Genomic DNA, 15361 nt, shown 5'->3' on the forward strand with positions numbered 1-15361 from the left:
TATATACTGTTTATAAATTGGAAATATATTTTAATAAGTTTAAGATCACATTGTCAAAAACCAAAACTGACAGTGCGATTCAGCAGTTCGAATGCACTCTTATGTTAAATGTATCCACTCGTGTGACCTACTAGAAAGAAATCAATAAAATTTGGTGCTCTTCAACAGCTTTGTTGATTTTGTAGGAACGTTTTCAGTCGACATATCATTTCTTCGTGGATACGATTTTGGTCTGTTGATATTGATCCTAGGTATTTGAAAATATCCAATTTATCAAAAGTATTTCTCCATAATTTGCAATAATACGATCGCAGTGACTTCCATGTATTTAGTTTTCCCTGCATTTACTTCTAAATCCATGTTCCTGTAAACATTCAATAAGCTCTCTGCATTTCTTTCTATTGTTCTCCTATCATCCTATATTAAATTTACATTATCAGCATACGCCATAACCTGGTGAATACCATTCAGCTCTAGGTTCTTGTTGCTATCTTTGAATTTTCTTATAGCGCACTCCAGGACAAAATTTATTAACAATGGCGATAACGCCTTGTTTCAGGCCATTCTCGACGGTGAAAGCTCGTGGACAAGGGTTTTCCTACTCTGATTTTACTTTGAGATTCATTTAAACATAATTATCTTAATTAATCTAACTAGCTTTATGGGTATTCCAAATTCAGTAAAAATGTTGTACAATGTTTCTATCCTAACCGAGTCGTAAGCTTTTCTAAAATCAATAAATAATTGATGTACCGGGGTATTGTATTCCTATTTCTTTTGGAGTATTTTTCGAATGGTAAATATTTGGTCCATAGTTGATTGATTTCGCGTAAATCCGCACTGATAATCTCCAATAATTTCATCTGCGTATGGAGTCAGTCTTGCTAATAGAATGTTTAAGAGGATTTTATGGGATTTTGACAGAAGAGAAAGCCTCTATAATTATTACAATCAGTTTTGTCGTCTTTCTTGTGAATTGGAACAATGATTCTTTCCATTCTTCCTCCTTGTTCCAGATAAGGAAAATGAGTTTGTGTATTTTCTACAACTTTCCCCTCTAGCTAAAATTAACTCAGCTGTAATTTCGTCTACATCCGGAGATTTGCGTTTCTTTAATTTCTTTATAGCGATTTCTACTCCTATTCAGTTATGCTCTGGAATATACAGTTCTGATGTGTGCGTTTCCCTTTCTCCACGAACATTAGTTTCTGGCTGCGTGTTAAGCAAATCGTCAAAGAAATCTTTCCATCTATTTAAGATGCTATCTGCATCAGTGAGAACTGTTCCGTCGGATTTCTTTAATATATAAGGACGAGGTTAATAGCCTTTTGATGCCCTTATATATATCCCGAATTTTTGTTTTTATTATTATCTTCAAGTTTCTTAATTTTAGCTTTCAAAAAAGCGCGTTTCTTTGTTGTAAATGTTTTGATGGGTACAAAATTTTGTGTAGTCATTTCGTTCCGATTTTGTAGCCAACGCAACTTTGCGTGTTTTCTCTTCTCAGCTAGTTTAGTGCAACCCTGGTCGAACCATGGTTTGTTCCTACCTGTTTCCGCTTGCTCCAATTTTTCTTCCGCTGAAATTTTAATGCCATCTCTGATTCTAACCCAAGTATCCTCAACACGTGCATTCCGAACCTTCTAAAACCAGGGTTGTTTTTTTTTAAACAATTGAATAAAACTTGTTTAAAACAATTTTTTATTATAATTATTAAAATGTGTATGCATTTTTTATTTTAAAGCTATTACGTTAACTGTTAGTCTCGGTTACTAATATGAATGAAAATGCATACGAATTAACTAAATGATAATTGGAAACATTAATGAAAAAATATTTTCAACTTTATATTTTATTTTCATGAATAATGTTACTGTCAACAGCTGATTGCTATATCGCTGCATTAAGAATCGAACAGCGTTCAGTTTGAATATCCCTGTAATGCCTATTGTTGTCTTTTAAATTTTCAAACTCAAAATTATTTTTCTTTCTTTATTTATTATCTTTCAACACAACTGAAAGGCAAACTAACTCAAAATATAAAGTTGATAAACATATGGGATTTTGTAAATGTTTGTTTTTGTTGTTATTACTTTTATTAGTACTAAATAAATTAGCCTACATTGCTTCGCATATTATACAAAAGTAAAAATAGCAAACAATATTATCTATATATATCGAAGATTACTTGAGACCTTACTTATAAAGAGTATCAAATATAATAGGGTTATTGACGATCACAAGACATTTCACTTACTAAAAAAATATTCATGTTGTCTATAGGCTCCATTTTAGAATAATGTAGCATAATAGCGTGATCCTAATTAGGAAAGGGATATAAACTTAGAATTGAACTGCATGAATTTTTCATGGTATCGTGTTTTGCTTTTATCAGTGATTGGAGTTGTATTTTTTTAAAATAATAATAATAATGTTAGTAAAGATTATAATCTTAATATAAAATCGTAAAATGAACACGCAACTATAAATGCGAGACCTGTCAAGAAAACGTTATCCGACCATGATTCCGGAAAAAACAATATATTCTCCTGGTGTTTTCGTCGTCCGCGTTTCTTTTAAGCTAATTACTTCCTGCTTCCACACACAGTTTGGTGGTCCTTTCAATGTTCGAAAGAAACCTGGAACCCCTCATCAGGAAGTGCTATGGGAGCAGCCATCGCGTTGCACTATATCTCCTCTCGGGTGCGGAAAGGAGTTTCTGATACCTTTTTATTTTTGGGAATAGTCAAAAGTCTCATGAACCTATATCCGGAGACGAGGGAGCTTGACAAACCATCGAAGTGTTGTTTTGTGCGGGAAAATATAATCATATGAGCCGCATGAATAGAATTATTATCCTGGTGCAGTCTTCCAGACTTTTTCCGTCGTCTACGTGACCCTCTTTGTCGGAAATTACAAAACTTGAGGAACTCAGTGTCTAAAGATATTTTTTTTGTATCATTACGTCCTTCCTGGATACTCATGATGCATCTATTGTCGCGGAAACCGAAGAACACAATTAATATGTGTTTTGATTTTGCTGTACACCTGTTGAACATTTCTGGGTCTTCATAAGGTTTTTCACGCCTTGGTGAGGTCGGATGCACTGGTGATGGGTAAATTCCCGGGAAGATATTTTTCGGGAAGATTCCCAAAATGGGAATTTATCCGGGAATTTATGTTCAATCAGAAAGAAAATTGCATTCTATTTCTATATTATGATTTCAAATTTGAATTAATTTTTATATCACAGCATATTATTACTGTTGTCCACAGAGGATTCTTTAAAATGTATATTCTAAACGGTACCATGTTACTTTATTAACACTTTATTATATTTAGAAAGTACGCATAAATGTATATTTATTTACAATATGTTCTATCAATTAAATATGTGAAAAAATTATATAGTAACAGTTTAAATTTATATGTAGATCTAAGTGGATTTGCTCAACTTGACTCTATTGCCGATATTATAAACACATTAAATTTATAAATGTTATAAACTAATTAGATTGGGTAAATGCTAGAAGATACATGTCTCACCAATTTATTAACATTTGCGCATACATATTTATGTTCACAAAATTTGCAAGATACTTACCTATCTTTATATTTTAGCACTAACATTGCCATACACGACCTTTCATTCCACCTATTTCTCGAAATTCCATACGTTAATTCACATGTAAAAGAAGTCCGAGTACTTCTTCAGAAATTCGAGTCAGAGAGAGAAGACAGACCGACGTCTATTACTAATGGTGGTTCAGGGTTTATTAATAGTACTTCGTCTTTATTTCTACATAATTCTAAATTACTTTACAAAATGGTTCCTTTGCATTATTTGTAAGTTAGTACTTTGCTAATTTTGGCTGTTCTTTAGCATTGGGGGCCAGATTTGCACCTACTGTTTTGCGTTATTCTATTCCGATGCGTTTGTTTTATGGTTTCATACGTTAAATTACGTTAGCAACATTAAATTCAGACAGCATTGCAGAGCGAGCATTTGCGAAGAAGGGGGGTTAGAGCCCCGCATGGCACGTTGTTTTCTATCTTCGTAACCAACAATTTATTTTCTTTTCTCACATAAATCACTTCCACTTACCTTTATGTTTTGTATAAATCCCCTACTGCCCTAAAAAAATGTGTTCGATACTTTCTTAACTACTTGAACATCACTATCAACTCATTTCTTCCGTAAATCATCCTAATTTTTGCTAGTTTTGGCCTCCAATTCTAAACAATTACCTTACTTTTTAGTGCAAATGAAAATGGAACAAAAAAATAATATTATTAGTTATATAAAGTACAGTCAAAGAATTTTAAATTTTTTAACCTCCAAATTCTTTAAAACCTAGAATTAGATCATAATATATTAAAATAAAGTAATTAATCATATTGTTCTTATAATTTGGAAGATAAAGTAAAGAAATGGAAATAAATTCCTTCACGGGAATTTATAGGCCAGGGAAAAAACCCGGTAATATTCCCATTCTTAAATTCCTTCCCACCGGGACTGCCCATCACTTGGATGCACCCATTGAGTCCATTTCGTTTTGGGGTCCTACCCGTACACCCACGTCTTGATCATTTTAGACTCGCACCGAGATCATAACAGAGCGTCCAACATAACCACTCCTCCACAACAGCAGACGGAAGTGATCCGTAGGCTAAGGACCTCATTGGACTCCCCTTTCACGATGCGTAATTTGGTCAACCTGCGTCTAGTTTCTCTAAAAACAAAGGAGGTCAAATACTTTTCCGACAGGCCTCGTAGATTGAGGAATAGTATATTGGTAAGCAATACAAAATATATATAAGATTCATTAAGTCATAAAGTTATCTACAATTAGAAAGCATGAAAACCTTTGACAATGTGAAACTTGCATATTTACCTGTTTTTATATAGCGGACGAATATATGATTATTTACCGAAACAATTCGTAAATATTACTTATGTGATTACATATACAAATCGCATTGGTTAATCAAGATTTCTACAACTCATCGAAATTAGGAACACTATACAGAAAATGTACATGAAATGAAATATTTGTTTAACGTACAGGGGCGACTTTAGGATACATAGGCGAAAAACATGTCTGCGCCCCTATAATCATCTTCCCGAAACTAAAACCAAAGTGAAGCCTTGTCAACCCTGATATTTTCACCACATCATCACATTGTTACAATTTCTTTAACCATTAAATAAAATAAAATTTACTTCCAATGCCTCTCTCTATGATGTTAATAAGTAATCTATAAATCAGAAACATTTTTATTACTGTTGCATTGGGAATGAAATCCCAACTATACCGGGTGAGGCATTTAAAGCTTTTTTTTTTTTTTTTTTTTTTTGAATATCTGGAAAACTACAAATCGGATTTTGAAAAAGTTCTAATAAAAGTTGTTCATCTCGGAGGGGGACACCCAATGATACCACACTCGACCCACTACCCCACCCTCGGGGGCGAGAGGGGGGTTAACTTTGAAATCTTAAATAGAACAACCATTTTTAATTCCATATTCTGATTCTCCATGAAAAAATACGTAACTTTTGTATTGAATATTTTTTCGTTGCGTGATAGATGGCGCTGTAATCGACAGAAACCAAAATGGCTCACGAACATTTGAAAAATGAGGCATTTAAAACTGTTTTTGGGAATATCTGGAAAACTACAAATCGGATTTTGAAAAAGTTGTTCGTCTCGAAGGGGGACATCCAATGATATCACACTCGACCCCCCTGCCCCACCCACCCCTGGGGCGGGATTGGGTCAACTTTGAAATCCTAAATAGGAACTCCCATTTTTTATTCCATATTCTGATTCTCCGTGAAAAAATACGTAAATTTTGTATTGTCAAGACCATAGATAATTTATTAATTTGTTTGGATTAATTTGAAATATTGTCTTGAATTTTAGGAAACCTAATTTAATCTTGTTTGTTTTTAAAAAGATATGTTCAGATGAAACACTATGTGTATATTTCAGATTATACGCATTCTATTCTAACAACAAGAGTTTGTAATGCTATGTAATAAATTTGTTAACATTCACACTTTCTTCGGACAATGAGAACATCAGAAAAGTGACATTGTTTCGTGTCATCATGATTGAATTGAGGTTATAAGAATTTGGTTGAATAAGATCTTTTAAGATCTGGGACACACGTGGATGAAAATTGGCCCGAGTGCTGAAACCGTATTACCGGAACGTCAGCAGTTTGAGTTGTATAAAAACCTTTTATTTTATTCACTGGGCATCATTCATGCTTGGATCATTCATTCATTCTTGGATTCTTCTTGGATCATTCTATCATTGAGTCATTGGGTTATTCGTCGAGATCAAGTATCATTAGCGATATTGTTCAGAGAATCGTCAAAGGAGTATCAACGTCAAAGTACAACCAACTGTTGTCTCTGGGATACGAACATTCAGTGCTTGGCTCGAACATCGTCACCAAAACAGGTATGTGTCAAAACCAGACTCTGTGCTAATCCAATTCGTTATTCATGATTCATACACTAAACCACAATCTCTTGAGTCCTCATTACACTAACAACACTTCGAACACAAATGTTTATTAAGCCTGTTAAATACACATGTTTTAAGTAGGCGGTTTTGTTATCATTTTAATAGGGCTCTGGTTGGCCCTCAATCAATGCAACCAGTGGTGGATAATCCCCAAATTACCTCACACATAATGCGAGTAAACACAGAGTTGCTTAATGCTAATTAGATCAATCTGGGGAGCTCAGAGTGCTCTACCTGGTCAAATTCTATTCAATTTAAGTCAAGAGCAACCCAGGTTGGCAGTATTGAACATTTTGTTTTCGTTGCGTGGTAGATGGTGCTGTAATCGACAAAAATCAAAATGGCTCACAAACATTTGAAAAATGAGGCATTTAAAACTGTTTTTCTGAATATTTGGAAAACTACAAATCGGATTTTGAAAAAGTTGTAATAAAAGTTGTTCGTCTCGAAGGGGGACATCCAGTGATATCACACTCGACCCTTTGCCCCCACCCCCTGGGGCGGGAGGGGGTAAACTTGAAATCTTAAATAGGAACTCCCATTTTTTATTCCATATTCTGATTCTCCGTGGAAGAATACGTAACTCTTATATTGAACATTTTTTCGTTGTGTCATAGATGGCGCTGTAATCGCCAAAAATCAAAATGGCTCACAAACGAAAAATGAGGCATTTAAAACTGTTTTTGGAAATATCTGGAAAACTACAAATCGGATTTTGAAAAAGTTGTTCGTCTCGAAGGGGAACATCCAATGGTACCAAACTCGACCCCCTGTCACACCCCTCTGGGGCGGGAGGGGGGTCAACTTTAAAATCTTAAATAGGAACCGCCATTTTTTATTGCATATTCTGATTCTACGTGAAATAATACGTAAGTTTTATACTGAGCATTTTTTTCGTTGCGTGATAGCGTTGTAATCGAAAAAATGAGGCATTTAAAACTTTTTTTAAAAATATCGGAAAACTAAAAATCGGATTTTAAAAAACTTGTAACAAAAGTTGCTGATCTCGAAGGGGAACATTCAACGATATCACACTCGACCCCTGCCCAACCCCCGCGGGGCGGGAGGGGGTCAACTTTGAAATATTAAACGAGAACCTCCATTTTTTAATAAAAATAAGTCCGACCACGGCCTGTGACGAACGAAAATGCCGCAGTGAATGTTTTAGCTGCAGTTGCTGCAAATCCTCATATTAGTTCTCGGCAAATCGCACGAGGTTCAGGAATGTTGCAAAGAAGTGTTCTGCGCATACTGCATGATCACAGATTCTATCCATATCACGTTTCGTTGCATCAGGAACTACATGGGGACGACTTTTCAACACCGCTTGAACTTTTGCAATTGGATACAACAGCAACTAATAGTTAATGATAATTTTATTTCACAGATACTTTTCTCTGATGAGGCAACTTTCAGGAATACTGGTCAAGTGAATCGGCATAATATGCATTATTGGTCAGTAGATAATCCCCATTGGTTAAGGCAAACCGAGCGTCAACGTCCAAGGAGTGTGAACGTTTGGTGCGGTGTTTTAGGTACTCGACTAATTGGCCCATACTTCATAGACGGGAATTTGAATGGTCAAATGTATGCTGATTTTTTAGATAATATTTTGCCAACACTACTGAAGATGTCCCACTTTAAACAAGAATAAATATTTGGTTTTTCAACAAGACGGATGTCCAGCACATTATTTACGGATATCTCGTTAGGTTTTGAATAGAAAATATCCTGACCGATGGGATGGACGAGGTGGTCCTCAAAATTGGCTTGCACGACCCCCTGACTTAACTTCTTCCGATTTTTCCTGTGCGGAACGCTAAAAGCAACATGTTACACGGAAGTACCAACAACCCCAGAAAATATGCGGCAGCACATAATCAATGCATGTGCAAACATTAGCGAAGAGAAACTTCGAGCAGTAGAATTGTCCTTCAGAAATAGAGTTGCAATGTGTATTGCAGAAAACGGACACCATTTTGAACATTTGCTTCGGAGAAATATGGAGATTTGTGAGAGGTATGGGCTCATCTAAAACAAACTCCCCGATGGTGAGAGGCAAGGGGACTCGCCTGAAGCAAGCACCCCGATGGTGAGAGGCAAGGAGACTCACCTAAAACAAGCTCCCCGATGGTGAGAGGTAATGGGACTCGCCTGAAACAAGCTCCCCGATGTTGAGAGGCAAGGGGAATCACCTAAAACAAGCACCCCGATGGTGAGAGGCAAGAGGACTCACCTGAAACAAGCACCCCGATGGTGAGAGGCAAGGGGACTCACCTAAAACAAGCTCCCCGAAAGTGAGAGACAAGGGGCTCACCTGAAACAAGGACCCCGATGGTGAGAGGTAAATGTTCTCGCCTGAAACAACCACCCCGATGGTGAGAGGTAAGGGGACTCGCCTGAAACAAGCACCCCGATGGTGAGAGGTAAGGGGACTTGTCTGAAGCAAGCACCCCGATGGTGAGAGGTAAGGGGACTTACCTAAAACAAGCTCCCCGGTGGTGAGAGGCAAGGGGACTCACCTGAAACAAGCACTTCGATGGTGAGAGGCAAGGGGACTAGTGATGGGTCAATTCCCGTGAAGATATTTTTCGGGAAGATTCCCAAAATGTGAATTTATCCGGGAATTTATGTACAATCAGAAAGAAAATTGCATTCTATTACTATATTATGATTACAAAGTTGAATTAATTTTTATATCACAGCATATTATTACTGTTGTCCACAGAGAATTGTTTAAAATTTATATATTCTGAACGGTACTATGTTACTTTATTAACAATTTATTATATTTAGAGAGTGCGCATAAATATATATTTATTTACAATATGTTCTCTCAATTAAATATGTGTGAAAAAATATATAGTATATTATATAGTAACAGTTTAAATTTATATGTAAGTGGATTTGCTCAACTTGACTCCATTACTGATATTATAAACACATTAAATTTATAAATGTTATAAACCAATTAGATTGGGTAAATGCTAGAAGATACATGTCTCACCAATTTATCAACATTTGCGCATACACACACCCTCCATTCCAAAAGAAACCGAACGTTTAAAAAAAAAAACAAAAAAGCAATGTACATTTTGGAACAAATCATTTTTATTAATCAATGTATTCCCCTTCTGCATCGATACACATATTTGCACGCTCCAACAAGTTGTCAAACGACTTCTCCATGTCCTTTATTGGAATGGTCTTTAGGACGGCGGTCGTCGCCTTCTCAATGGCATCAATAGATGCGTGCCACTTTCCTTTCATCGCCAAATGCAGTTTCGGGAACAGATAGAAATCGCACGGAGCGAGATCTGGTGAATAGGGCGGATGATGCAACCGAATAATGTGATTTTTGACCAAAAATTCAGTTACAAGTCGCGAACGATGTGATGGTGCATTATCGTCCAAAAGAGTCCAACTGCCGATTTCGCGATATTCGTGCCGAATACGACGAATTCTTGCCAGCAAACGCTTCATGACGCCCAAGTAAAACTCTCCAGTGACTGTCTGGCCGGGCTGAACAAATTCTTTGTGGATAATTCCTTTTGAATCGTAAAAACAAATCAGCATCACCTTAACTTTTGACTTCACCAAGCGACTTTTTTTGGGTGTTCCTTCATCCGGCGCTCTCCATTCAGCACTTTGCCGCTTTGTTTCGGGCTCATATTCAAAACACCACGTCTCGTTACCAGTTACAATCGATTTCAAGAAGTTTCTATCCTGCCGAGCACTTTTAACGATGTCTTTGCAATGCGCAAGTCGATCAACTTTTTGGTCTTCGGTGAGTTTGTGTGGTACAAACCGCGAATTAACCGCGAATTAAGGCCCAAAACTTCGGTCAAAATGCGGTATGTGGTTGTTTGAGGAATGCCTAATTCCATTTCAATAACTTTCACCGACGATTTTTTGTTATGTTTGATGAATTCACGCACTTTTTCGACGTTTTCTTCAGATAATCCGGTTCTGGGACGGCCTGATCTTTCGTCATCATCCAGCGTCTCTCTACCCGATTTGAATCGCCTGAACCACTCGTAAACTTGCGTACGGGATAGACACCCATCACCATATGCAGTTTGTAGCATTTGGTGCGTTTCACTAAAAGTTTTACCCATTTTAACACAAAACTCAATTGCAGCTCGTTGTTTGAAACTCATTTTCCGACCGATGTACACAACACACTGACAGTTGAAACGCAATAACTTTGTTGCCGTGCATCCAAATGTCATGACATTTATACCAGTTGTCAATGAGGGACTACGCCATCTACCGGTAAAATATTACAACAGATGGCACTAGTGGTACTATTTGTTTTTAAAAGTTCGGTTTCTTTTGGAATGGAGGGTGTATTTATGTTCACAAAATTTGAAAGATACTTACTTACGTATCTTTATATTTTAGCACGTAACATTGCCATACACGACCTTTCATTCTACCTATTTCTCGAAATTCAATACGTTAATTCACATGTAGAAGAAGTCCGAGTACCTCTTTAGAAATTCGAGTCAGAGAGAGGAGACAGACCGACATCTATTACTAATGATGGTTCAGGGTTTATTAATAGTACTTCATCTCTGTTTCTACATAATTCTAAATTACTTTACAAAATGGTTCCTCTTCATTATTTGTAAGTTAGTACTTTGCTAATTTTGGCTGTTCTTTAGCATTGGAGGCTAGCTTTTGCACCTACTCTTTTTTTTTTTTTTTTTTTTTTTGCGATATTCTATTCCGATGCGGTTCTTTTATGGTTTCATAGGTTAAAGTACGTTACCAACATTAAATTCAGACAGCATTGCAGAGCGAGCGTTAGCGATTAGAGGCGGGTTAGAGCCCCGTATGGCACGTTGTTTTCTATCGTCGTTACCAACAATATATTTTCTTTTCTCACATAAATCCCTTCCACTTACCTTTCCGTTTTGTATAAATCCCCTACTGCCTTTAAAAAAATATGTTCGATATTTTCTTGACAACTTCAACATCACTATCAACTCATTTCTTCCGTAAATCATCCTACTTTTTGCTAGTTTTGGCCTCCAATACTAAACAATTACCCTACTTTTAAGTGCAAATGGAAATGGAACTTAAAAAATAATATTATTTGTTATATAAAGTACCGTCAAATAATTTTAAATTTTTTAACCTCCGAATTCTTTAAAACCTAGAAGTAAATCATAATATATTAAAATAAAGTAATTAGTCATATGGTTCTTATAATTTGCAAGATAAAGTAAAGAAATGGAAATAAATTTCTTCCCGGGAATTTATAGGCCAGGGAAAAAACCCGGGAATATTCCCATTTTTAAATTCCTTCCCACCGGGTATATTCCCACTGCCCATCACTAAAGGGGACTCACCTGAAGGAAGCACCCCGATGGTGAGAGACAAGGGGACTCACCTAAAACAAACACCCCGATGGTGAGAAGCAAGGGGACTCACCTGAAACAACCTCCCCGATGGTGAGAGGCAAGGGGACTCACCTGAGACAAGCACCCCGATGGTGAGAGGCAAGGGACTCACCTGAAACAAGCTCTTCGATAGTGAGAGGCAAGGGGACTCACCTAAAACAAGCTCCCCGATGGTGCTTGGCAAGGGGACTCACCTGAAACTAGCACCCCGATGGTGAGAGGCAAGGGGACTCACATTAAAAAAGCACCCCGAAGGGAACAAATTACTACTACGTACACGTCGTTGATCCTGGGTAAAGCTAAAAGTAGTTTTAATTGTGGAGTTTATTTTCAAAACGGATCTTGTTCATTTTTTTTCTTTTTTAAATTGAGATATTAGTAGCTTTGAAATCATTGAGGTCGTATCTTTCTGTTTATGAATTGGTTTCTTGCCAAAACTGTCTAAAACATTTTAAAAAAGTAATTTGAAAAGTAGGTTTTTGTTCATAAGTGATATTATCCACAACATCATGGCGCGCTGAGAAGGAAAGGATTTTTTAATTCCAAAACGGCTTTTTTTTCTATAACCATTGAATGGCTAGTTGCCATTTTCGGTTCAAATTGTCTTTTGTCCCAATGCTATGCATCGCAACAGCAAGCAAGATAATAGTGATAAACAATTAAATTTCATTGGATTTACATTCATTTCTCCTTCAAGAAAGAATATTGTGTTATCACCGGTTATCACTGAAAATTTGATAATTTTTTAACGATAAGGTTGGTTTTATTTACTACGACGCTATTGTTGGAGTAGCTAAAGTAGCTTGAAGAGTGTAATGAAATCACTCTGTCCTATTAAAAAGAAGCTTGCCGGCGTCCACGGAGATGGAAGGATTAAAAGATTTGAAAGAGGAGGATGTTATTGTTACACAAAGTCCACCTGGAAACGGCAGGAAGAAAATGCGTCCACCTGCTAGGTGCCAGCTGGTTGAGACGGGGGTTGTGTTGCTGTTCTCTTTAGCAATACAAGCCCCCATTCGCTGCTATGTAGATATTTAAAAAAAAAAAAACAGTGTAAACAACGGAATTGAAACTCTCAGATAATCGTGTACGTAATTCTTGCTTCTTAACACATTAAACAGAGTAACCAAAACGGGTTAACAAGTAACTGTCTACTCAATTTAAGTATGCTCATTAATTCAAAAAGCGGGGGGTGTGTAGAAGCGTTGGAATAGCGGACTATGTCTGCTACTCGAGTGCGCGTTTCAACTGATGGCAGGGTTGGATCTTGTACTCAATTTATTGTGTCGGCACCATGATTTAATTAGGTTTCTTTTTTGTTAATACACCAACATATGCATGAAAAAAATGAAAGGACACATTTAGTTAACGTCACGCACGTATGCCATATAGATTAAAGGAGACTATGATTATTGAAAATGAATGATAAGGAAGTATTGATGAAAGTGGAAAGTGGCAGCAAAGGAAGAACCCCGAGAAAACTCACTGACACGATGTCATTAGCCACGAATTTACATGACTAAGGACAGAACCGGAAGTAAGTAATTTACCACTGAGCACCCATTCCTCCGTAACATATGGCAACAAAAATATAACAACATATGACAAGAAAACTAAAAAGTGTGTCGACTCCTTTTCAGGCCCTTATCCAAGGGGGGTCTAGGGGTCGGGCCCCCCTAAATTTTTACTGGCTTTCCTAAACTTTTCACGGTAGACTTGAAAATGAACAATAATATGTTGATGAACTATAATGTGATTGGATCGCCCCCTCCCCTAAATTCTACCGGATCTCCTTTACATTTTTGGACTGGCCTGCAATTTTTCATGAAAACGGTTATCATACTGTATACAAGAAAAGAAAAAAAAGAATGTGAGTCAATTACAAATAACCTAATAGGGATCCCAGTTAAAGCAACTGAAAACAATGTTTAATACTATTTTCCTATTAGTTATTTTTGCTTGTCAAACTGGCTATTTACTAGTTATTTTTCATATTACAATTACTTGCTGCTTAAAATGTTAACGGGTACGGCAAACTTTATATAAAACGATACTTACACGGTCCTTTATCACTTATCATTTTTATATTAAGTGAAAGTATTGTCAATCTGTAACATTATGTAACGAAGTGAGTTGAATAGAACAATGTTCTTTAAAAAAATATTTATTCCTTTCTTGCTTTTCTGAGGAGGAATGGGAAATGCATAAGTTAATATTCAGAAACAGTACCGCTTTCCGTGAAATGTAGCTATGAGTAATTACAGTGAAACATGTTATATGACCGGTGAAACAGACATTGATGCAGTAGGACCATACGAAAAGTACAAGATTTGAAATAGCATATCGAAAAGAGAAAAAAGGACACAAGAAAGAACAATTGATTGGATTATGTAACAAGACAACGCAAAAGAAATAATGTTGAGTACTTACCCTTTCAGTCGCTCAAATCCAGAGACTCCACGTCCATACTATCGTCACTTTCTTCACTTTCATCAAGGTTGATGATGAATTTTTCGACCGTTTCGTCAGCGAGCCTGTCAAGTTCCCAATATTTCGTTTCCTCCTTGTCTATTACATGTTGGACGCAATCTCTCCACTTTTCAGGAGTTATCTCTAGTCCTTCCTCTAACAGTTTTTTCACCTCGCTCAATGTGAAACTTTTGTTATTGCGTGCCACATGTCCCTTCACTTGGCTCCAAATAAGTTCAATTGGATTAAGCGTACAATGGTACGGAGGTAATCTTAGAACTTCCCTTCCTGAATTAGCTGCCATTTCGTCCACTTTGTACTTGTTACATTTATTCTTCAGTGCAGAAGGTATGAGGTTAATTAATTCCATTTTGATAAAAGAATCGTCATACGCGATATTTTTACTTTGCAACCAATTTTTTATTCTCTCCTTCGTCCAAGACATAGAGGAAATACGGTCTATCTTCATGCTGTGATAAGGCGCATTGTCCATTACTATTACAGAATTAGGTTCCAGATGTGGAAGTATGTTTTGAAACCAGCTTTCAAATTTTGTGCCATCCATTTCTTCGTGATAGTCTTTTGTGGACTTTGATTCGAATATGTACTTCCCTTGGGTAACAAAGCCTTTATCACTTCCTATATGCACAATAATTAGCCTTTTACCTTTACCTGAAGGATTCTTAAGTCCAGTGGAAAGTCCAGCGAGAAAGGCATCTTTCTTAGACTTCACAGTTTCATCTACCATTACTTTTGTCACGGTGTGACAAGCATTTACCCACGTCTCGTCAAGGTAATAAATATGTCTACCCTCCTCTCTAAACTTTTTTTAATTAAGCGGATAAGCGCAGATCACAATATCATCCCTATCAACTATGAAACCTTTCCTGTTGCGCAACACGTATTTAAATTTCATAACTTTTAATAGTCTGTGCAAAGTTGCACGAG

At 36.6% G+C, this 15361-nt stretch overlaps 1 protein-coding gene across 1 annotated transcript; it reads right to left on the minus strand.

The window, feature by feature from the left end:
* Window positions 1–14378: 14378 nt before the first annotated feature.
* On the minus strand, window positions 14379–15161 carry LOC145666057 (uncharacterized). The gene has a single exon (XM_081733156.1). The coding sequence runs from the start codon at window positions 15159–15161 to the stop codon at window positions 14379–14381; it is 783 nt and encodes a 260-aa protein (XP_081589282.1).
* Window positions 15162–15361: the final 200 nt, after the last annotated feature.

Source organism: Thermobia domestica, chromosome 12 (assembly GCF_964235325.1).
Source record: "Thermobia domestica chromosome 12, izTheDome1.hap1.1, whole genome shotgun sequence".
Lineage (NCBI taxonomy): Eukaryota > Metazoa > Arthropoda > Insecta > Zygentoma > Lepismatidae > Thermobia > Thermobia domestica.

Bases quoted from the DNA above. Each gene is read 5' to 3' on its own strand.
- LOC145666057 (XM_081733156.1), bottom strand. From the start codon at position 15,161: ATGGTAGATGAAACTGTGAAGTCTAAGAAAGATGCCTTTCTCGCTGGA.